This window comes from Chlamydomonas reinhardtii, chromosome 14 (assembly GCF_000002595.2).
Source record: "Chlamydomonas reinhardtii strain CC-503 cw92 mt+ chromosome 14, whole genome shotgun sequence".
Lineage (NCBI taxonomy): Eukaryota > Viridiplantae > Chlorophyta > Chlorophyceae > Chlamydomonadales > Chlamydomonadaceae > Chlamydomonas > Chlamydomonas reinhardtii.
In genome coordinates this window covers 600350-624610 of record NC_057017.1, presented here as the reverse complement: position 1 = coordinate 624610, position 24261 = coordinate 600350, and the positions used below count along the sequence as shown (strand labels likewise).

The 24261-nt window shown below is 62.4% G+C and overlaps 2 protein-coding genes across 2 annotated transcripts; both read right to left on the bottom strand.

Moving 5' to 3' along the window:
* Positions 1–34: 34 nt before the first annotated feature.
* On the bottom strand, positions 35–10596 carry CHLRE_14g612100v5 (uncharacterized protein). Its single transcript, XM_043070006.1, has 6 exons — positions 10365–10596; positions 9971–10062; positions 6159–9023; positions 4170–5882; positions 3673–3906; positions 35–3312 (listed from the first exon to the last, which is right to left on the bottom strand). The coding sequence occupies exons 2-6, from the start codon at positions 10028–10030 to the stop codon at positions 3034–3036; spliced, it is 5151 nt and encodes a 1716-aa protein (XP_042916679.1). The 5' UTR covers positions 10031–10062; positions 10365–10596; the 3' UTR covers positions 35–3033.
* A 3098-nt stretch (positions 10597–13694) lies between these two features.
* Positions 13695–23956, bottom strand: CHLRE_14g612000v5 (uncharacterized protein). The gene is made up of 23 exons (XM_043070005.1): positions 23672–23956; positions 23429–23552; positions 23295–23347; positions 22835–23006; positions 22569–22682; positions 22240–22432; positions 21973–22046; positions 21702–21845; positions 21335–21536; positions 20688–21167; positions 20402–20547; positions 20127–20280; positions 19891–19973; positions 19538–19705; positions 19110–19318; positions 18614–18943; positions 18337–18424; positions 17790–18176; positions 17268–17597; positions 16882–17079; positions 16565–16666; positions 16041–16355; positions 13695–15898 (listed from the first exon to the last, which is right to left on the bottom strand). Exons 1-23 carry the CDS (start codon positions 23683–23685, stop codon positions 15758–15760), a joined length of 4221 nt encoding a protein of 1406 aa, XP_042916678.1. The 5' UTR covers positions 23686–23956; the 3' UTR covers positions 13695–15757.
* Positions 23957–24261: the final 305 nt, after the last annotated feature.

The window sequence follows — 24261 nt, the reverse complement described above, 5'->3', positions numbered from 1 at the left end:
CCGGACACACAACCGCAACCCAACCCATCTTTCACGCGATTTAGTTTAGCCACTCATAAATTATTATCACCCCCGTTTACCGCCGCTTCTGCTGCTAGTACCAGTGCTCCCACTAAGCGTGAGCATGTACCACATTGCTTCATACCTTGGATCTCTGCCAGGCTGCCACACCAAACACAACCGAGGTTCTTCCTGTACCCGCTTCTCATCATAGCCGTATTTGTACTTCAAACACGTGCAGACAACAACAGCCCCCCACCATCATTCCATCATTGTCATCACAGCCATGTGTAAATTGGAGTCGACTGAGCACGGTAGGTCAAGTGCTCCAGCTGCACAGGCGACTCGTACACAAACCAAAACCGCTCACACTGTCCTGCGTGCTCCTGCTTCTCCCGTGACCTCCAACACACACAGGTGCTCGCGTATTCAAGAAGCAAAAACCGTGCGCTCCTATCGCGCAGCCCCCTGCACAAAAAGGTCCAGCATACTACGGTATGCGGTTTACTACCTGCCATACCCGCGGAACCTCCCACCACAAAGGACAATCATGGCAAAGCATGCGTTTCGGTCCAGGCCTTGCTGCAACCGGCATCTGCTTAGGACGCACATGCCTGTACAGCACATCAAAATATCCGCAGCCGGTGCACTGGCGGAGATTGCATGCTTGCCAACCTGGCAGCAGCGTTCCCTCAGCATAACATAGCACACGACATGGCTTGCGTGCATACGGTATGCACAAGTGCCAGTTTGCGAAGAGCAGTCGACCGGTCGCTCGCAGCTACGGAGCCGAGCACACGGGCCACCGCCAGCGCAGCCCAGTCGCACGGCGCGCAGGCCCAGTGCGCAAAGACGTACATTTCACATACTAGTTACCCCCGCCATGTCCCGTAATCGCTATATACCGTTACTCGTCTGGCAAGCCGCCACACCAACCGCACCAGGCTGACCCCCAAACGGTGAGGTCGGCAGATCACCCATCCCACATTTACCATCTCCCCCATTCTCCCATCTCCATCACTAGTGTCTACCACGTCTTCAGTCTACGGCGCCCCTGGGCGCTATTACTTACTTCTGCTCTTCCTCCTCCCGTTGCGTCCATCTCGCCTCCCACCACAACCCATTGCAGCTACACCAATCACACCGCAAATGTGTATTTGCGGCGCCCACACGACTCCAAACGTCTCTGTTTGTCACAAGGGAGCATTTGGCCACAGCCACGCCACAGCCCCGCCACAGTACCCCAGCCCGCTCGCTGTCACCGCTCCCCAAAATCTCCACCAGAAGCCGATACTACCTGAAACTAATCCCCACAGAATACCATTATATGATACGCTTCCAAACCCACTGCAAAAGCATCCAAACTTGCTCATTTCAGCGCGGAAAAAACATGAATGCACGGACGCCACCTTGATCGACACAAACCCCGTGCGCCCCTCAGTGAGCAGCTAGCACCTCGTGGCCCATCCACCTCGCGAATGACGGTACCCATGTGAAGGCGCATCCTAGGTGGTCCACCTGTGTGGCTACGCACGGATATGTGACAGCCGACCTTGAACGCCATACATTCAGGTTTCAGTGTCGTCTGCCCCCAAAACATCATCAGTTTCGAGCCTGCCTGACAACGCCTATGGTTAGCAGAGCTTATGGTCTCCATGCCCACGACACAACACAACATACCGCAGGTACCATCAGTCCTCCTGGGAGCTCAAGCCCAAGCGAAGGCAAACGCAGTCACGTTGAATTCAGCGCTTGGCATGTTATGGCGGAGCAAATCCCGCCACGACGACCATCAAGTCTAGCCCAGTGCACGTTTGAATTTCACAAACCTTCACCATACAACTTGACAAACTATCCGATCGCAAAACAATAGTATGGGGCGCTACACGTGGGGGCGCCTCAGCTTGGGCCTGCTGTGTCCCTCCCCAGTCACGACCACACAGCCGCTACCCAGCGACTCATCGGTCATCATAAGAATCTAAGCCACCCGCGTTGCTGCAGACCATTCTAACTCAGTCTCCGAGTCTCTGACTCTATCTCCGAGTCTCTGACCGGCATACTCAGGCCCAAGCAAACACCATCTCTGGAGCCTCTGAAACCGGGCCAGTGTACTCCGTTCTGCATCGCTTTCTCACTCTTCATTCGTGAATCTCTTCTCCACTTGAATGGCTATCAATGGTTCAGTGCCCCAGCCCAAGCATGGGCCGGGCGGTGCCTCTTGGTGACAGGAGCTAAGTGCCTACTGGCCCTACATGCCGGCTGTGCCACGTATCAATTGTGCATGAAGTTTCGCTTGCGCGCGCACACGAACGCGCGCAACATCCACGCCTCTACTCTACAATTTCTATGCAAAGCGGCCCTGCGTGCGCCAACACAACGGGGCACCGCATCACTCCTTCATCAAAGCAAAGAAGTTTGCCTGCCCACTTTGCAATGCGCTGAATGCGCAGTGAGAAGCACGGCGACGCGGCCGGAGAACAAAACACACACATTGTCCTCCGTGCACAACTTCCTCCCAATCTCAATCTCTCCCACACCAGACATGTGCACGCGAACATAGCTCTAGCTAGCCTGCTGCTAAGATTCCCTGCGAGCAAGACTTTCCATTTCCACCCTTGGGTGCCGGAAGCCGAACGACCTCCACCCCTCATTATTCCACTGGCGGTGTTGCGCCAGCTGAGTACATACGTTTCGGCATCGTTTGTTTCTTGAGCAATCTAGCACCAGTAATTTCTTTTGAGCAGCCAGTCTGTCTGGTCGTCCCTTTCGCAAAGTCGCCCCACCCGTCCCCGCACACCGCTGCTCCCGCTGCCTGTCCTGCTGCTCCGCCGCCGCCACAGCAGCCGCACCACACCCACGGCTCCCGGTCACCGGGCGTACATCACGGCGGGTTATATACATGATAAATTAGTCAATTAGTCACCGTACACATTGGTGCAGCGGCAGGCGCGTCGTTGCCGAGGACTGTGGAGCCCAGCAGGCGGGGCGGGAAGGAAAGCCCTTCCGCCGCGTCCATGCATGACGCGTGGAGGGTCAAACGGCAGACATAGGGCCATCGCTCTCCTCCACCTGCTCCTCGTCCTCCACATCGTCCTCCACCTCCGCCTCCCCCTCACTCGTGCTGTCGTCGGCACCGAGCGAGTAGCATTCGCGCCAGCCCTGGCGCTTCGCCACACCGCCACCAGCCGCCTGGGCGCTGCTCTCCGCCTTGCGGCGCACCGTGGTACGGCTCTTGTATTGCAGGTGCCGTACGCGTGTGAACTCGCCGTACATCGGGGTGTCGGGGTTGTCGTAGATCTCGGCTATGTTGAGCTGCGGGCGGGACGGCAGGCAAGGGATTCGGGAATGGGGGGTTGGGGGTTTTGTTGTCTGGTAACCTTTTGCCGCTCGCGTGTAACTTTCTGCGAGCCGGTTTAGGCGGTCTTCCTACTGCGAAAAACGGCCACCTCGGCGTTCACCGGCCCACAAATACAAGGCTTGGATTTGGCCCCCAGCACCTCAACACGTAGCCTGGCAGGCATGGTTTTGGTCCAATGGTTTTGGGCACCCAACCGGGTAGCAACGCTCGCACGCCCGCCAGGCCCCCTACCGTGCCGCACACCCATCTGCGCCCCCTCATCTTTCTCCTCTGCATCCCTACCCAACCACATGCCCAATGGCACCCGCATTCACCTTGACTCGCTCCAGCAGTCGCTCGCGCTCTTCTGCGCTAATCTCGGAGTCGATGCTGCTGCCGCGGCCGCCGCAGTCGCTGCCCGCCGCCCGCAGGGCGTCGCGCATCTTCTTGAGGCACAGAAGCTTGCGCGCGGGCCATCGCGGCACACCAAGGCGGCGGCAGAGCTTCTTGAAGCACGACAGGCTGAAGCCGAGCGCCTTGGAGGCGGACTTGATGGGCGATTCATAGTACTGTTTGTGTCATGAACATTGGAGTGCGATCGTGTTAGATAGGCAGGCATTGTCAGAGGCACGTCATGAAACAGTCCAGTTGGTATTTATGATGCGTGGTCATGTGCTAGCACGCGGTCAATCTGGGCAGGTTCGCAGTCCCCTGGCGCCGCCGCCAACGTGGTCGCATCCACACAAGGCCACATTACACGCATGCACACACCGGGCGAATATACGCACTTGGCACACACACACACGCACACACGCCTCCACGCACTTCTCACCAGCTTCAGGTCGGCCAGGGTCACCTGGCGGCTGCGCGCCTCCAGCTCTCCGCCGCCGCCACCCCCGCTGCCGCCCGCGGCCTCGTAGTCCTGAGCGGCGGCGGCAGGCTCCGCCTGCAGCCCCACCGGCCACTCCACAGCCACCTGCGCCTTGGCGCGCGCCTGGGCCGCCTTGCCCGGGCCGCCGCCGTTGCGCTTGCCCTTGTGCGCCGGAGAGCCGGTGGCCGAGCTGGCCCTGCCCTTGGCGGCTTTGCCCTTGGCGCGGGCGGCGCCGAGCCCGGCGGCGGAGCCCCTGCCACCGCCGCCGCCTTGCTTCTTCTTGCGCCCAGCACCGCCCGCCTCGCCCTCGTCGTCCACGTCGTCCACATCGCCCCGCTCGGCCGCGGCCTGCTCGCCCTCGCCCTCGCTGCACACGTAGTCGCGGTCCGCGTCGTCGTCATGCGGCAGGCGGCGGCGGCGCTCCTGCTGCGGCACACCCAGCAGCAGTACGTCGATGTGCTCCTCTGCTGCCTGCTGCTGCTCCAGCTTCACCACGAGCGCCAGTGCCTGCGCCTGCGCCTGCGCGGCACGCAGCGGCTGCTGCCGCACCGGGCCAGGCGCGCCACCCTCTTCCGCGGCGACCTCCACCTTGACCCGAACTGCAGCCAGCGGCGGCGGCGGCGCGGCCGCTGCAGCAGCTGCCGCTCCTCCTGCGGAGGCGGCCGAGCCCTGCTGCTGCTGCTGCTGCTGGCGGGGCACCCCGGCGTGCATCATGGTGCCGGACAGCAGCCTCACCAGCCCAGGCGCCTGCTGTTGGTGCTGGTGCTGGTGCTGCTGTTGGTGCTGGTGCTGCTGGCGCTGCTGCTGTTGGTGCTGCTGGTGCTGGTGCTGCTGACGCTTCCGGGCGACGCTGATCACGGCGGGCGCGCTGGCGGTCGTCCCGTCCGCTTGATGCTGGTGCTGGTGCAGGTGCTGCTGGTATTGCAGCTCCGGAATGAGGCCCGCGGGATCCAGTCCCGCGAACAGCTGCAGCGGCTGGCACAGCTGGCGCACGTCGTCCACCACACCCCCGTTGAAGGTAATATCGCCGGGGGTGGCTGACGCTGCACGTGTGGCGGTGGGCACGAGCGAGTCAGCGAGGCCGTAGGCTGCACACGTGGAGGGCGCGGAGCCGGTGATGGTGCCTGCACCGCTGACGTGCATCCGTGCCTGCTGTTGTGCGTACGGGTGCGGGTACGGGACGTGGCTGCCGCCGTCATAGCTGCTGCGGGCCGCCTGCTGCAAGGCCCAAGCAATGCCTGCGGCTGCGGCGGCGCCATCGCCTGTCAAGCCGGTGGGCGGAGCGAGGAAATCCACCATGCCTGAGCCCAGGGCAAAGCAGGGGAGAGGCGCGCTGTTGGAGGAGGGGCAGGCGTCGGCTGCAGTGACGCTGGCGACGGCGCCGGCAATGCTGACGGCGCCAAAGTGCGTGGCGGCGGCTGCGTGCGGTGCATCCGCGAAGAAATCTGGTGCAGACAGCCTTGTAAGCCTTGCGTGCTGCGGCAGCTGCAGCTGCTGCAGGTGTGCTCCGGTGTGGTGCTGGCCGTCGGTATGCAGCAGCTCGGCGGGCTTGGGGCAGCAGGCAGCGGTGGCGGCGACGGTTGCGTGCGGGGGCGCCTCGTTGTCGTGGTGCTGGGCGGGCGCGGCATGCGGCGGCTCGATTTGAAGCGTCTTGATTCGCTCCATGCTTGTGAGCTGTTGCACGCAGGGAATGGGTTGCACGTCGAAGTCAAAATACTGCAACAAATCCCGGTTCAATGGAGGGCCAGTCCTTGAGCGGTTAGCTACTCCCAGCTCCTGCCCGCCCCTGCCTGTATATATGTACAAAGCCCTGCCGAAGCGGTCACTCCTCATCATCAAAGCACTGCCAATGGTAAAGGCTATAGGCCGGGGTTTCTACGCCCCGAATCAGCAAAACAACGAAAAATGGAACACGGTACCCACACATGACGAAAACAATCAGCAGCTCACCACGTCAAAGGCGTCGATCATGGTGACCGACGTGCGCTGGCTGTTGTTGCCAGTGGGCGCGGCTGCTGCCAGCGCCTCCAAGTGACCCTCTACCGGCGAGTCATCGTCGTCGTTGCCGTCAATGCCATAGCCGCCAAAGGACATGCCTGCGCTCGGCGGCCGCTCGGCAGCGGTGCCGGCGCCAGTGCCTACAACAGCAGCAGCGAGCGGCTGTGGCCAGCAACAGACGGGGTGCTGGCGGCCCGACAGCAGGCGGGTGGCGGGAGCGACGTCTGCTGCTGCGGGGGGCTCGGCGCCGGCACCAGCACCAGCGCCGAGGTCGGGAAGGCCCTGGCGCAGGTCGACAGCAGCAGCCCCTGCTGGGTGGCCCGCGTGGCTGCCGCGCGCCCGCACCGCGCTGCGCACCGGAATCAGCTCAGTAGGCCCCGGCTGCTGCTGCCCCACTGTCAGCAGTGGCGGTGCCGGTGACAGCATGGCCGCCGCCGCCGCGGCCACTGCCGCCACGCCTGCTGCCTGCGGCGACACCGGCCTAGGCCCGGCCATGGCTGCGGCCATGCTTTCGCCCTCGCCAGCAGCGAAGCTCGGAACCATGTGTGCCGAGCCGCCGTCAGGGATGACGTTGCTGAACGAGAGCGGCACATGTTGCATGCGCGCAACCGGCGCCTCCTGCTGCTGCACCTGCAGCTGTGTTGCCATGTCGACGCCGCTGTCGGACCGTGCGAAGCACGCCAGCAGGTTCACCATGTCGTCGGCCGAGGCATACTGGCGCGAGCCTGGAGCACCAAAGCCACTGCCCACGCCTCGACCGGACGCCGTCAGCAGGGCAAAGGCGGCACTGTCCGCCGCCGCGTCCATCCTGAGCCCAGCGCCAGCGGCGGCAGCTGAGAAGGGCGAGGCGCTAATGGTGATGGCGGCGGCAGCCGCGGCCGCGGCGGCCGCTGCCGCCGCTTCGAAAAACATGTCATCGACGCCGTCGGCGCCGCCGCCGCTGCCGCCGGCGCAGAAGGCGGTGTGCACCTCCTCCAGCAGGGGCAGTTGCGGCAGCGGCTCCAGTGGCTCGAGGTTAAGCGACTGCGTGCGGAGGATGGCGGCGGCCGTGGCGGTGGCGGGCGAGGCTGCCAGGGCGCTGCTGCCGGTGCGTTGGTCCAAGGCGGCGCCGTCACTGGCGGCTCCGCTGGCGACCGGCGGCGCCGATGCGGCTACCGCGTCGGCGGCACCGGTAGAGTCCGTAACAGCGGCGAAAGGGGAGTAGGCGCGAGCGTGAGGCCCGCCAGCCGCGCCGCCAGCGGCCGTCTTGGCGCCCGCGGATGCTGCCGCCAGCTGCGCGCCGGCCGCGGCGTTGCGGCTGGCACTCCTGGTGCTGCTGCGCACGCGCGCGCCGTCGGCAGGAGGAGCATTGATGGACGTGCGAGCGCCGGCCGCCGCGGCCTCCGCGCGGCGGGTGCCCGCCGCCGCGCCGCCGTTGCCGCCTTGCGGCTGCTGCATGTGTGTCTGCAGGCACGCCAGTGGCGGCAGCGGCGCCAGCAGGTGGCCGACCGCGACTGCCTCCAGCTCTGCCTCGGCCGCCGACCAGGGGCTCAGACCGCGCAGCAGTCCACGGTCGACCGGCGGTAGCCGCGCTGCCGCCCCCGCCGGCGGCACCATCGGACCCCAGTCGTCATCCCACGCACTCAGCAACTCATCGTCAGGGAGAGGCCCAGTGGAGAGCATGGCGTCGTGCTCGCTGTGACCATGGCCTCGGCCGTTGCCTGCGGGGGCGGCGGCGGGGGCATCCGCTAGCGGCGGCGGCGGCAGCAGCAGTCCTTCAGCGACCGCCGGCAGTTGCGGGATGGAGGAGTGCGGCAGTCGAAGGGCCGGCTGCAGCTGCTGAAACGCCGCGGTGGATGAGGCGCGGCGCGCGGCGAGCACGCCGTCGGCGTCGGGCGAACAGGCGCCGCCGCCCTCCGCCCTGGCGGCGGCTTCGGTGTCTGCGGCCGCGGCAGCAGCGGCGCGCACAGCAGCGGCGGCAGCGTGTGCTGCTGCTGCGGCCCCGGCGGCCGCCGCCACAGCCGCCTGCTGCACGGCGGGGAGAGCCACGGGGTCGGAGATGCTGTGTGCACCACGGCCGCAGAATAGCCAGCTCATAGGGATTTTCGGGTGGGCCGAGAAGTCGCCCGCTTGTGACGCCCCGGCTGCGGCGGCCCCGGCGGCCGCCGCCACCACCTCTGCGGGCGTCGGCAGGCCCCACCGATCCGGCACACGTAGCCACTCGGTTGAGCGGACCGATATGTTGACCATCACGCCAGGAGGCAAGGCGCCGTTACCATCCGCGCTGCTGGCGACAGCAACGGTGCTGACAGCCGAATCCGACGCTGGCACTGCCGCCTGCTGTAGGGCTTGCCCGGCGGCCTGCGGCTGTGCGCCTTGAGGGGTTGTAAATGCTGCTGTCGGTGTGGTGGAGACCACGTGAGCGGAGGCGTCTGACGAAACCCTGTTGCCAACCACACTGCCAGCGACGAGCGAGAGGATGCCGGGCCGGCGAGCCCTGCTGTTCACCGCCAGTGTCATGGGCTGGGGCTGCTGCGGCTGCTGCGATGGCGGCACCAAGGAGGCGGCAGCGCGCTGGCAATCCCCACTGGCCATGGCCGTCGCCGCTGCGTCAGCAGATGCGGCGTGCGCGCTCTCCACCGGCGCGTCCTCGGCTGGCGGCGCCGTGGCTGGTGCTGGCTGCCGCTGCTGCTGTTGTTGTTGTTGCTGCTGCTGCATAGCGGCGAGCCAGGCGGTGGTGCCGCTGCTGCAGCCGTCCACGCTGGTGCCGCCGTCGTCCCCCATCCTGACGTCGGGAAAGGAGTTAAGCATAAAGTCCGCGCTGCCCAGGGCCATCAGCTGCGATATGAAGGGAGAACGAAGGGATTCAGTAAGAGGCGCGCGCGACAGCAACTGCTGAGAGTTTGTTGTGATCGAGCATCGAGTACTTGTGTGCCGCTAGCTGACGGATGTATGTACGGAATGCATGTGGCTGGGCAACTACGTGCGCACAAATCAAGCCCCGCGTACTGTCAAGCGTCATACATGCTGTCCGTGTTGCAGGTGTAGGTTGTTGTGCAGAGCTGATGCTAGATGCTTTGCGTAAGAGCGAACAGAGCAAGGCTCTAGAAAAGCTTGTCTGTGTGTCAAGACCGATCGATGGAGGCTTGAGCAAGGCTGTGAGTGTCAAATCAGGGCGGATTGAACCTTGCTTGTAAATATATGCTGTAAGGTGGATGACCCAGCATCAGGGGTCGTATCTTGTTTTCGGGGTGATGTCTGGCTCCAGACAAAAACGGCCGGATGCCCGCCGTCTTTTGTCTGGGCACAAGGCGGTTTGGGGGCTTCTCCATAGGAATTCGGACAAAACCCGCCCCAAATAAACCCGGGCCAACAAAGTCTCACCTCAGACATTAGCCCCCGGGAGGAATGTCTAGGAAACGGCCAAAATGGCCGATTAATGTCTGGAGACATTAAGATAGGAGCCCTGCCCAGCATGCACGCCCAGCTAGCTGATCCTCCCAAAAAAACCGAGCCACAGCAGCCAAGTGTGCACGCACGGCGGTCATCACAGCAGATAGATAGTCGAACCCCGGCAAACATAATTTGGGTTACCGTACGGGCCTTGAGCAAGAAACCCGGCCGGCTACTCACCGGGCTCACATGGCGCGCATTGCCCTGGCTTAAACGCTGTGCGATGCCCCCATATATATGACCTCCCTACCTCTGCCGACGGTTTGACATGCGCAGGTTGCTTTGGCTCTGCAGAAACCCCTACCCTCTGCTGGCTGATGGCTGCCTCTCACCTGCTCCTCCGGCACAACCGCTCCCTCCTCCACCTCCACTTCCTCCGGAAGCCGTGGCATATGAGCCCGGAGCACCTCATCAAGCGCGCCGCCTGAAACGCGGAAACGCAAGAAACCGGCACAGCCCGACCAGGGCGGTTGGCTACGTACTGAGCGGCTGGGGTAAGTAAGTGGGTACTGGGCGTCTACGTACAATAATGCGATCACCACTGTCGCACAACAGTGAGATCAACACTGGCAATCTTAGGTACGCTTACAACCTAACCCTATGGCACCCAAATGGTGGTAACGATCCAAAAACGGGGGTGACGATCCCCGAACAGGGGGTAACGATTGTTTCGGGCCCGCACGGCGTGGCACGCCCAGGACGCAAGCCGAGCGGTGCTGTGGTCACCTCTTAGCTACTTGTCATACATGCGCACATTGCGGACTGGGCGGAGTGCCTTTCGTCGCTGGCAAGTGAACATGCCGACATTCTAGTCTGCAAAGTGCGTATTGTAGTGACAGTTTGTGTTAAAACAGTCTAATATGTGAAGCCTTAAACTTATGTAGTCGTTGCGCTCGCGAACGAGGAAGTATGGGGGCTGTAGGCCGACTGTGTGACATTGTGACACAGGCCCTTGGGCGTGGTAACGACCCTAAGCAAGGGGTAACGGGGCCTTTGCGACGGGTAACAGGGTTCCTGCATGGGGTTCTCGCGGGCCTGACTTAATAAGCTGCATAGAGCGGCCCCTGATACTACTATACATATACTGATATAGTACCATACATATACTGATACACTGCACTTCATGCCGGTGCCGCTGCACTTCTGTTCCTCTCCCCCCGTTTGCTCTCTCGCCCTCGCTACTTCTCTTCGTAAACACAAATTTATGGTAGCTCAAATGTCAGTAGAACAAGAGCTGGCGGCAGACGCTGCTTGGCTGGCTTGGGACGCGAGCCCTCACGCTGCTGACCGCTCGTTGACCGGCTTGGCGACGCTGCTCACACGTCAGCTGCAGCCAGCTATTACGTGAGAGAAACGACTATGCCTCATGATCTATCAGCTGCGCTTCAAATGTCCGACCGAGAAGTCTCGGTCGCCGGCGTCAACAACGCCATTCAACATCGCGTTCTGTCAACATCACCCTCGCCCCGCACGCCATAGTCCGCAGGTTAGTCCGCAGGTTGAATGACGATGGGATGCGTTGAACCTAGTGGTACCTAGCAAGCCAGTGTGCATGGTTCAACTTCTCGCGCTGTGTTGGGTTGCGCCTTCAACTAGTGACTGTCTGCTGCCTCCCTTACTAGCGCTCGCTGTAAGGTGTTTTTATGGCTCCCTTGCCACGGTGCCTTGTGTCTCACATACCACCCCTCCCCTCCACACGCACACACCCTGCCCCGCCACAGCTTGCTGCCCAACCCCTCTGTCCCCTCTGGACCGTACGGTTGGCTGGACTGCCCCTACACCTCCAGCATTGTGCTCATCAACGGTGAGTGTCCGTGACACGTGTAGGCGCACACACATGCACATGTGCACACAGACGCGCCTTGTGTGGTAGGCCCCGTGCACTGCCAAGCACTCTGTCCATGGCTGGCCTTGACATGCATTGGCACCTGCCCACCTTGTGGCAGACAATTAACTGGGTGTGTCTATGTGTGTGCACGCGTGCATGCAGGCGCTGCCGGTGGAAGCAAAACTACAGGAGCCAGCTTGACACCAGCTGTCTGGTGCTAAAGATGGAGGCAGGCGCGGCGGCGCCAGTGGCATAGTTGGCATGGTAGCTGTGGTGGCGGCGGGCGTCAAGGTGGTGGGTCGGAGATGTTGTGCCCAGCAGACATGCAAGTGGTTGCTGCCAGTGGCTAGTTGCACGTTCACACGCAGACGATAGGGACTTGGCGTATTGTTGCATGTACGTATGGACTTGCGGTAGTGTTGCATAAGTGTTGCATGAGCATCTGCACTTGTCGTGCTATCAAGCCTTGACAGATGGCTAGCATGTGGAGTAGCGGTAGGACTACATAGTTCTTACTTTAGTACTGATGTAGGCCTTCAGCAAAGCACAAGGCTGCCATGTAACGGGCCTCAAAGTGATGGTTACTGGTGTGCCTTGTAGACCGTGACGAGGCTGTTACCATGGCTGGTTAAGATGGTAAGCAGATCGTAGCGAGATCGTAACGATGCCGGAGGGGTAACGATCTACGACCTAGGTAACAGCGATCGTAACGATCGTTTGGGTGCCATAGGGTAACGACCACGCGCACGTGGGACTCGGCTAGCGCATCTTGCTTTCGCAGCAGCCGCCTCACCGCCAAAGTCAAGCATGGGCAGGCCAGCAGCAATGCTGTCAAATGTATCGCCCGTGTCCTGCAATGAATGAACACGCCAATTTCAGAACGGGCGGGCAATCCGAGCGCACACATTCACGCGTCAGCTTGAGTCGCTGTCCGGACCGCGCCTTTTGTCGGCATACACACCATGAAGGACGGATATCTGATCATGGAGTCAAGAAAGCGGACGCCCTGAGTGCCTTGAGGTCTCGGCGCGAGGGCGTCTGCAAAAACACGACATAGCATTAGCGACAGGACTGCGCTTCCTAGCCTACTGCCTCAGGGGGATTAAGCAGGACAGAGATCGGGAGCTTCCAGATTACATTTGCCATTATCTGCTGCAAAGCGCAGGGTGGAGAGCGCTGAAATAAACACGCGCCTTCCGTGACCAACGATCTGCACGCCGCAGCTCAAATCTACAGAAGACAGTAGAACATCAGCAATTAAATATGCCCAACTCACCTCCTGTAAGTTCACAGTCCATTTCCAAGTCCGTTTCGCCCTCGCCAGGCCGCTAGCCCGCTCTGCTAGCGAAGTACAAGCGTGCCTGTGTTCCTTGCTTCGCTAAATGCACACACTGGGCAAAAAGAGTCGACGTGCGCGGGCAGCTTGCTCTCGCTCACAAAGCAAGGCGAGACACCACCACAGTTGATAATTTGTACTTTGCGTGCTATCAATATTTAGACGCATTGCATCATATCCACAGGCTTTGAAAGCAGGCGCCACGCCTCCTGCTTCTGTTTCGCGCCGCTTTGGCGCTCCTAGTGCTCACTGGATAATGACGAGCATCAGTGTAAATGTATATCCATTGGACTATTTATGAGTTAGCGGGCTCCTGGCGGCTCTTGGCCGGCAAACTAACGTGCAATCGCTCGGCCGCGCGTCGTGAAATGCCCTGGCCGGTAAGTCGACTGAGCTATGTAGAAGGTACGCGCTAAAATATCATGTTTACGTGGCAAGGGGCGGCAGCCGCAGAGCAAGGGAATCTTGGCGGTGAGGGCAAGTCCCTAACTGGCACCCATGGAACCCTAGCCGTAAACCCCTAGGGGCTTAGTTTGCCGTGGTTCGGCTATCTTTACAAATATAATTTACAGATGTTTGGCATCGCCTTGTGTCACCTTCCTACTCTGGCCTCACGCAGCAGCGGCGGTTTGGAGTTCAAGAGCACGTGCGCGGCGCAGCAGGCCAGTGCTTGATATGTTGAATGATACAGCCGTGGGATACAACGAAGGCGTTCAAGTAGGCTCGCTAGGCCCAAAGGTTTACAGTTCGCCGGTCGCCGCAGCGGCGGGCAGTACCAGCCAGCAGCACAGGCGGATAAATATCGGTGGCGCGGGCCGCGCGCCGGTTGGCCCAGGTTGGCCCTATATAACGCCAGGAAACCCACTTTGTGCAACGAAGTTAGGCATGTATGTTCGACTATACCTCTTAACTCCATCTACTGCTAGCCCGTTAGCCTAGGTGACTAGGTGCCTTGGCACGAAATGCCCGCCCCTCCTTTCCATCGGAGCTTCAGCCCTGCCGCTCGAAATCCTTCGAAAGCTCCGAGTTGCTCCTTGCGCAGTGCACACCCTACGGACGTCAGGTAAGGCGCCACTACTACACCTGTGCTGCTGATGACCAGGCGTGCGTGCGACCTGACCAGTGCACCCGACACATACACACAAATTGTCAAGTCAATCTGCCGGCAGTGCATGTCGCCGTCACAGGGCGTACGGGTCAGTGCAGGCCACAGGTTGACGTGTGTAGGCTAGGGTTGGTGTGCGTGTGCGTTACTTGGCGAGCATGAGACTTGCCGTACGGTTGTTGGGGCGCACTTAGCTGACAGTGACGCCTAGTATCAGCGCTGTCCGCTGATACTCATTACGTACGCATTAGTACCGCAACACTCGTCAACTCCAGATTGGCACTACAGTACATGTATGGCTAATGTGTCTGTGACCTCGACTGATCACCTGTGACCGCGAGGAGGCCGGGCGTGTTCAGCGGCAGTCAAGCCTAGCACATTTGACGTCGAGTAGCGGGTGAAACATAACCCCTACAGCGAAGGACTGCGACGGCAGTCCACTCGGTCCGATGCGATGCCCTCTCCATCCACACTCTGCTGCGTATCAGGGGCCTCTCAGCTCAGCTAGTTGCACGGCGCCAGCCAGCAACAGCAGTCATGCGGGAGCGCCTCGTGTTACGCGACATAGTATCAGCGGACAGCCTGAGCTAGGCACAAACCGGCAGCAGATGGTCGTAGTGACAAAATAACACACACGCACACACACACACACCCTCACACACACACACACACACGTACCGCAACGTCACACTCGTGAGGTATAGTCGCGCGCACGGGTGTTCCTGGATGGGGGGCTCAGCCCCAAAAGGCCTCAATGCTCTTCAGCTTCTGCGTCAGTCCATTCCTGCCATTATCACCACAGAATTGGAAGGGATGAATGCCCTAGCTGTTGAGGTAGGTCCGGCAGCTACCACTAAAGGCGTACTGGAAAGGTTGACTACAGGTGTATGTATGTGTCATGTCCACGCAAATCATCAAGCCCCTCAGCCCCGGGCCTGATCTAGCGGCCACAGGGGCACGTCAGGGGATGGACAGACACCCCCGTAGCTACAAGTTCCCCTTGTGTGCTTTCATCACACATACTGACATACGCACACCACCACCTGCGCCCACACTGACTAAGACACATGCACACCGACACCGATGCACTTCCACGCAGCCGTGACGCAGGTCATGGGCGCGGCGCCGTACCGAGCGAGCGAGACAGCTGCGGCCCTTCGTCGACCTGCACTTGTGGAAGCAAGGCGGGAGTAATAACAGAGCCAGCAGGAACTCGACAGTGCCACCGGGTTCCGCCATGCCAGGGCTACTTATTTCCGGAATAGATCAACATGGCAGGCCCAATAAGAGGTGCCCGGCCTCCCCCCAGCCAACCGTACGTAGCCACCCTGCAGCAGCGGGTGTTCGCCTGCACCAGTAGCTCGGAGACTTTGAGGCAAGCTCAGGCGTTACTAACAGGTAAACCAGCAAATGACATCAGGATACAGCTTGATTTAGAGGGCCAGTCAGTATGCACTTCCTTGCCAAGGCATGGGTCGTGACTCGTGAGCTACAACCTCCATCTATCCTAGCCCGCTTGACGTGGGTCCATGCAGCCGACAATCAAGTCGCGCTTGTCCACACTACGGTAATCCACTCCATGAAAGCAAGATACCAGCACACCACGCTGGTATCGCTCTGCATGCACAGTTGCTCATATCAACGTCACGCCTGTCCACTCACCCATCTTCAGGACCTTGGCCTCCACCCCATCATCATACCGTACCGGTGCGATATCCCAGCGCGCAACCCTATGGAGCATGCCCAGGCTGAAGGCCCAGCCACGCACGCACGGCTTCTACAACCAGTCGCACGCATCCTCGACCCTTAGCTACCCGCCATCGCCACCAAGCAAACACCTTCATACGCCATCAGTGCATGACCGCCCCCAGCGAGCCCGCCACCTCCGCCGCCAGGCTGCGCACGCCCGCGTCCGCCGACGCCGACGCCGACTGCCGCACCGACTCGTACAGCTGCACCAGCTCCTCCGACGGCGCGGCCGCACCCGGCACCTGCGGCATATCCACATCACCCATGAGTGCTCGGTCCGCATGAAGCCCTCGCGTAGACAGTCGCGTGCTAACCTTGCACATGAGCACAGGTTGGCTGGCCTACGGTATCCCAGCACCGAACCCGAACAGCGCACGCACTCACCTCCAGGGCTGTGGCCACCGCCTCGAGGAGCGGCTGCGCCAGCGACGGCGGCACCGCCGCAGCCGAGTTGCCGGGCTGCTGCCCCGGCTGCTGCAGCATGTGCTGCCCCGCCAGCACGGTCGCCAGCGCTGTGGCGTTCTCTGGCGCCAGCAGCCAGGGTGCGCACTGCTGCGGGAACAGCGCCACCAGGCTGGAGGTGGCGCTGGCGGCGGAGGAGGACACGGGCAGGTCAGGATGGGCGCAGTTGTCCAGCAGCACGCCCGCCTGCTCCAGGAACACGGCGGCCAGCGCGCCGTCGGAGCGGTTCTGAGACACCTGCGACCGGAAGGTGTGCGCGTGTCAGTGTGTGATGGGTGTCGGGTGAGGGGGAAGGTGCGGCTGGGTAAGAGCAAGCCGGCGGCGTAAGGCAAGCCCAACGGGAGCCCCGTGCGCGCTTCGCCTCCCGCCCCGCACCAACCCGTCGCATCCCGCCCTTCCCCACCTCCCGCCCCCATCCCCAGCCATCCCCAGCTGTCTGCACCCACCTCCAGCGCGTCCCGCTGCAGTATGGTGTTGACCAGCTCCAGCACCGGCTCCAGGAAGGGCTCCACGGCGTTGTTGGTCGCGTACTCCAGCACCGCAGCCACCTGAATGGTCGGAAGGGGAGCCGCGGCATAGGGTTAAGCACCCGCATTTGATCCGCGCCTTTCTTCGAACACGAGCTGACACTACCGTACATACGGTACCACACGCTGAACTCGTAATATGTGCCACTGGTGCCCACTTCAAACGTTATGCACAAAAGGGATAAGCTGGAGGCATGGATACACGCCGCCGCCACAGCCACCACGTAGGCACGCACCTTCTCCGCAACCTGCAGCTGCACCAGCTGCGCGACGGGCATGGAGCCGGCGGCGATGATCTGGCGGCACAACCGGATGTTGTGCACGTTGTTGTTGGAGTGCTCCAGCGACAGGAACTCGAAGAACTGCGCCGCCAGGCCCATGGCCTCCACGTCCGCCACGTAGGACAGGTTGATCTCCAGCAGCCCGCCCAGCAGCTGCGCCCGGCGCGGGAGCGGCCACAAGAACATATGTTACACAACACAGTCAGCTGGCAACATGCGATCGATACTATGGCGCATGGAGGAAAGCTAGGCGTGGATGTGATGGGCGATACGCACGGTGTTGCATTGCGCGTCCAGAGGTATGCTCCACGAATGGTGCATGCGGCGGCGCAGCCCCCTACCTTGAGAGCGTACAACGGCATGGGGTCCTCGTCCCTCAGAAGCCGCGGCACCAGCGGCAGGATGTGCGAGCGCAGCACGCAGTCAATGGCCGCCGCCGCCACGCCCACGTTCCCGCCCGCCGCGCTGCCCTCGGCGCGTTGCGCCGCGCTGCCGTACAGCTCCTCGTCCAGCAGCAGCGTCTGCAGCACGTCCGACACCATGCGCAGGCAGAAGAAGCGCGTGTCGCCGCCCTCAGCCTCCGCGCTGACCACGCCGCACAGCGCCGGCAGCAGCGTGTTGAGCACGCCGGCGTAGTGCTGCAGCACCAGCTCGCCCTGCTGGCACAGCGCCTGCACAGGTGTGTAGCAAGGGGTGGTTGTGCCGGTGAGTGGTAGCTGGCAAGCGGTGGGTGTGCCGCGTTGGCAGTGGAATGCAACATGGCAACTAAGGCGTGCGCAAAGACAGGCAATGTTGGGCCCAACCGTCCCGGTCAGGATGAAGGTAGGCCGCCACACGAAAGCAACCAGGTCCACTTGCCCCACCTCGAGCACGTGCATGAGCGTGGTCTTAAATTCCGCCAAAAGCGCTGCGCCTGACGAGTTGGCGGACGACGTCAGTGAGCCGCCCGCGCCGCCGCCGATGGCGCCGCCCGCCGCCGGGCCCGCCGTGATGCTGAGCCAGCTGGCCAGATCCGCCACCAACTGCCCCGACACCACCGCGCTGCGGAAGTAGGGGCTGGTCAGCAGGTGGAGCATGACCGGGAAGAGCGCCAGTGGCGACTTGGCGGGCGCCGGCCGCGCGCCGGCGATGCCGGAGTTGCGGCGCACGCCTCCAGCGCTGCCACGGCCACCCAGCTCTTCGGTGATGGACGCGCAGATGGCGGGCGTGAGGCGCGCAGCCTCTGCCCGGAGCGCAGCCAGCGCGCGGCTCTGCGTGTGATTGAAAAGATTCCGTGGTCAAACCAAGGATGAGTACTGGTATCCCAATTCCCAAAACAACGTCGCGCAGTGTCAAGGCTCTCTCATTACTTGCGGCAGCAGAGGCAGTACAGCTCCCAAGCGTTTCTCTAAAATTTCCACACCTCCGTACCTGGTAGTCGTCCTTGTCGCGCGTGAGGCGCTCCACAGCGGGGATGAGCTTGGCCTTGCACGCCTCCAGCAGCCAGCGCGGAGACAGCCTGCGCGCGAACAGCCGACAAACCGAATCAATAAACAAACCTCAGGTCCAAGCACCAAGCATTTCATACACCACGCCCCTCTGTATGAATACATGGAAACCCGCCGGCATCCCCAAACCCCCAGCCACCACACCCAGTGCACAATGCCACCTCCTCGTCGCCGTCGTCGCAGCACCCTTCCCATTTCACCTGCTCAGGAGCATGACCGTGACCACCGCCTTGGCCCGCAGCAGCGGCATGGAGTGGTCCATCAGCGCGATCAGCCCCGGCAGCAGCCCGCGCTCCTCCGCCAGCGAGGCCCGAGCACGCGTGGACAGGTCCGGCTGCGCCAGCGTCAGGTTGATCAGGTTCAGCGCGGCGGTCTGCACCTTGGCGCTGGCACCGCCCGCGCCGCTGCCGGCGCCGCCGCTGGTGCCGCCGGCGGAGGAGGGCGAGGCGGCGGTGCCTTCGAGTAGGCAGCCCACAAAGAGGCGGATGCCGTACTTATCCACGGTGTGCGCCACCAGCGTCGGGCTGTGCCTGTGGTCGGCAGGGGTCATTGCGGTGAGCGGGGGGCCAAAGCAGCAGGCGGGGAGTGCGTCGGTAACAAAACAGCAATACTGAACTGCCGCGCTCAGCCTGGCAGAGCGCTTGCCGAGGGGCAGGAACGACATGGCGCGTTGGGTGGCGCGGGTGCCGTGCGCACCTGAGCAGGCGCGCCAGTGTGGACGCGGCAGTGGCTCGCAGCTGCTCGCTGCGTCCCGTGGCGTTGATGAGCTGCACCAGGCTGAGCACCACGTCCTGCGTGGCGAAGCGCTGCGCCCACTCGCCGCCCTGGCTGCAGATGTTCTCCACCGTCTTCACCGCGTAGTGCGCCGCCACCTCATCCTCCTTGTCCTTCAGCAGCCGCATCACCTGGACCAGGGAACGGTGTGGTGGCGGTGGCAACGCGCAGGGGTGTGACACATGGCTCTAAAGCTAGCTCTGGCAGTTGGTTTTGATCCAGCTCGGCCACGACGTGCGCTTTCGTACGGCTAGCACCCACTATCGTGCTGTTTGATACGGCTGCGGGTACTTAGTGCGCGGGACTTCCCCATCCGCCCACGCATCGCCGTCGCGAGCTGCGGCTCTCACCTGCGCGTAAGTGTTGCTGGAGATGCCCCACACCACGGTAGGGTCAGCCGGCGGCGCGCCGCCGTTGCCCGCCGCCGCCGCCGCGTTGTCCTGCTGCTGCGTGGCGATGTAGAACAGCAGCTCGCCCAGCGTGGCGATCACGCGCCGCCGCACGCGCTCGTTCTTATCCTGCAACATACGTGTCAACGCATGCATGTGTTAGACAGACAGCGCCAAGAGCATGCATGCGTGTTGCTGGGCGGGACAGGTGCGCTGAATGTCCTAGCTTTGCAGCGCATCTTGCTCCGTCAACCCGTCGCCATGTTGCGACTGAGCTCACGCCCTGGAACACTCCAGAGCAACCGGAGCCCCACCTTTAGCGCCTCACTGAGCACCTCCACCACGCCCGTGCTCGCCAGCTCCTCCGCAATGTATGTCGCGTGCCGTACCAGCAGGCCTGTGCAGACAGTAAGGCACCAGGTGCAGGTGGGCCAGGAGAGGCACAGTCTGAATGCCGTGTAATAAGGCGCGCAGCATATGGACAGCGATGCAAGCACGCGAGGTGGCTGGCGTGGCTATGCTGTGGCGTTCACCCGCATGCTCAGCTCACCGAGCACGCTGGCGAGGCGGATACGTAGCGTGGGGGCACGTGCGTTGCGCAGCATGCGGATGAAAAGGATGGTGAGGGAGCTGTTGATGAGGACGTTGGCGGCGTTGGTGTCCACACACAGCGTCTCAAAGTAGCTGAGCACATTCACCTTGTCCTGCAGGGTGCACGTCCGTCAAAGAAAGAGTGTAAATGTTTGTCTTCTACTGCATTCGGACTTGCGCACACACTGCCATTGAAGCGCAGCCCAGCGCGCACGTGCCCCGCGACTTGCGCACCTTGAGCGGCGCGGCGCTGGCGATGGCGCGGTAGATGTGTGTGAGGAAGGCCTCCAGGTCAGCCTGGTTGGCATTGAGCATCTCCGGCAGGCTCCACGGCTTAAAAGGCAGGCTGGCAGCGTCGAAGCGCGGGTCCGGCAATCGCTCTGCAGAGAACGGACGAAAGCATAAGCTTGCGCCGCCCGCACGCATCATACCATTGCCCGCGGCACCCTGTAAGCTGTGGACCCGGTCCCACACCCTCCAAGCATATCCGCGCCCGTCCGCCAACAGCCGCACCACGCACCTATTCGGCGATTCGCCACGATGGGCTTGACTGCCGTGTCCGAGGGGTGCCAGATCAGCTCCTCCAGCGATGCCGAGTCCCGGTCCGTCACCATGGGCCCCGTCTCCACCAGAAGGTCGTCGTCCATGGCCGACGCGCCCGCAGCCGCTGCCGTAGCAGCTGCCTCCGCCTCCGCGGCACGGCCGCTCGCCCCCGCTGCAGCCGCGGACCGGTCTTCCCCGCGCGTCACCGGCCGCGCCCCCGCCGCCGAGGGGCCCATGCTGCTAGCCGACGGGCCGTCTGCGGCGCCGCGCCGCGCCGTGGCGGGCGCGTTGTGCGCGCCGTGCGCCCCCTGGTGCGCCGCAGCGCGCGCCATCATGGCGTCATTGGCGGTGGCGCTGATCATGCGGCCGCCATCCGACAGCGGGGTGCCCGAGCCCTGGTCGATCACCATGCCATCATCACTGGGTGCCGGAGAGACCGGCGTCTCCTCATCCACGGCTGCAGCAGCGTGTACCGGTACAAGGGGGCGCCGTCAGCACACATGGCTGGCCAAGCAATGGCAGACGCGCAGAAAAGTTTACGATACATAACTACCGACGCATGCTGCTCGAGCGCTGCAATCTAGGCATTCCCATTTTCCACCACCACACCGCGGACCGGCTCACCCTCCTCGCGGTTCTCCTCAAAGTCCAGCTCCGCGTCCGCCGAGTCGATTCGGATGTCGCCCGCCTGCGCCTCCGCCGCCGGCGCGCCGCCCACGGCGCTGCTGTAGTCGGCGCCCTCGCCCTCGCGCTCCAGGTTGTGCTGTGCGATGCGCGACAGGCGCGTGATGTCCACGCTCTGCCGCATCACGCGGCCCTTGTCCAGCTGCGCGGTGGGACGCGTGGCAAGGTCAGCGGCGGCGACATGGAGCCCGGGCAAAGTAGGACGCAACGGTGGGGGCTTGCCAGCGTACAGGGGAGAGGCAAAAGACAACTGCTGCTGTTGGGCGCTACCCTGCCCAAAGCAGCTATTACTGCCCAGCGCCCTCACTTTGAGCCCGTCGCGCGTGGACTGCCTCATTTCCTCCACAGTGGGCGCCAGGTTGTAGCGCGCAATGAACGCCTCCAGCGCCGGCTCCGGAGGCAGGTCCAGCGTCGGCAGCCGCACTTGCCAGAACGGGTGCGCACACAGCTCCTGCGACGGCAAGCCCCAAATGCGTGCTCATCACGCCGCCACCGCGAACTTGGCAAATGCCCCAATCGGTACATTCGCAGAGCACCGGCCTTGGCTGCGGTCCCCCTCCCCACTGGGCCATCCTCACCCTCCACTTGATGCGCGTGGCGGGGTTCTTGTCCAGCAGGCGCGAGATCATTTCCTGGTATTCCGCGCTCGCGCCTGCACACATGCCGTGGCCGGAGCCGGTCAAACGGCAGATTAGGGGACAGTCGCGGAGAGGGCATCTGGGAAGAGGGCAACGCAGAGCTTTCGTAAGACCAGCCCCGTGCCGCACACCTGCGAATGACTGCCAATGCATATCCGCGTGCGCCTTCCCTGCGCCAGTCCTAACTCATGGTCCCGAACGCCCCACCTGTAATAGGCTGCGGCTCGTTGTTCAGGATTTCGTGGATGAGCTGGTTCAGCGAGGAGTTGAGGAAGGGCGGGCGGCCCATGGAGCACTCGTACAGCACGCAGCCCACCGCCCACAGGTCGGAGGCGGTGGAGTGGGTGGCACCCTCCGAGAACAGCTCCGGGGCCATGTAGCAGGGCGTGCCGCGCATGGCCTGCGGGTTGCATGTTGCAGCCAACCCAATGGCCACAGTTTCGAACGTCTGTGCAGGTCATGGGGCTGCATACTCTGCAACATCCTCTCGCGCATGCACCCCCCTGTCGTTCCACCCCTGTCTCCCACATCCAGACCTGCGGCAGCGCCTGCAGCGGCTTCTTGTTGATATCGGCCAGGCGGCGCGACAGGCCAAACCCGCCAAGCTTCATGCGCCCATTCTCATCCAGGAGAATGTTGGAGGGCTTCAACTGCGCGGGGACAGTCAGGTGAGGACGGGTGCATGGTGGCGTGCCTGGCTTAGGAAAGTCCCAACCCGTGATGAGAACCCCGTGTCACCGCTTGGACCATGCATAACGAAAGGTTGCACAACGTCGACAGCGAACTGCTTTGCCGCACTCACGTCGCAGTAGATAATCTCCTTGCTGTGTAGGTATTGCAGCGCGGTGACCAGGTCGCGAGCAAAGTCGTGCACAGAGCTCTCAGGCAGGCGCACGTCCTGCCGCAACAGCGACATGAGGTCGCCTCCCACGCAGTACTCCAGGATGAGCCATAGGTGGTTGGTCGTCTCATACCTGCAGGTCCATGCGTGTGCGCATCAGGTGGGAGGTCTGCACACGCCCAAGGGCAGGCCGCTGCAGCTGCCCCCACGTTGCATCATGCAGCGGCGCAGCCGCCCAGAGGCGACACTCGGTAGGTCCCATCCTGCCGAACATCGCCTCCGCGACCGCCGTCTCGTTGGCGGACGGCCAGACCATAACCTCAGCAACCCCTTCCCGCATCCCACAAGCACGAACGCCTGACCAGGCGCTGCTGTCGCGGCATCCAGCTACCTAGGGTTGCCAGAAGCGCAACGAACTCACCAGGCGTAGAACTTGAGGATGTTGCGGTGGTCCAACGCGTGCATAGTGCGCACCTGTTCCAAGACATGCACACGATGATGGACAGCTGCGGTCTGAAGCCCTGTCACGACACCTTAGGTGCCCGCCCCACGCACCTCCTGCAGCACTCGCGCCTTCTGGGTTTTGTCCACCGACTTAATAGCATAATAGCTGATAGTCTTCTTCTTCCGCCCCTTGTAGCACGTCGACGCCTTCCCAAAGCCAATCTTCTCGTAAATACTGTATACCGGAAATACAGTCCGCGGTCAGAGAGCGCTTGGGCGACGCCTTCAAGCGATCGCGCCTTTCGCATTGTGGTGCTGCAAGCCCCCTGCGCTAACAGCCCCAATCCAGCTTACTGGTAGTTGTTCATGGTTTACGGCGAGCCCTCCTCAGCGCGCAAAACGCTGTGAGCGCCGCGCCCTGGCTGTTTGCTGCTGCTCGCCCCTCAGAGCCGGTCCCGAACACCCCTTCCTAATCTAAAAGCCATTGAAAGTAAGTTCGTTTTTGCATTTAATGGAACGTAGGCAACATAGGCGCAGAGTGCTGCAGTCAACGTTCCTGAAGCTGGGCCTCGAGTTGTAGCGAGACAGGCCGAGCTGTGAGTTTCAATTTGCAGCAAAGTCTGAAAGGTCGTAAGGAATTGCCTTTTTGGAGGTGTGGACTCTCAGGTGCTAACGGACGCCATTGCAGTGACACGCGGCAGGGGCGGGGTGTCTGCCCCCCCCCCCCTGCCCCCCGCCCAGGGGTCGTATCTTGTTTTGGGGGTCTAGCTCCAGACAAAAACGGCCGCGTGGCCGCCAACTTTCGTCTGGGCACATGGCGGTTTGAGGGCCTCTCCAAAGTAATTCGGACAAAACCCGCCCCAAACCCGGGCCAACAGTGTCTCGCCCCAGCCCCCGGGAGGAATGTCTAGGAAACGGCCAAAAGAGCCGGAAAATGTCTGGAG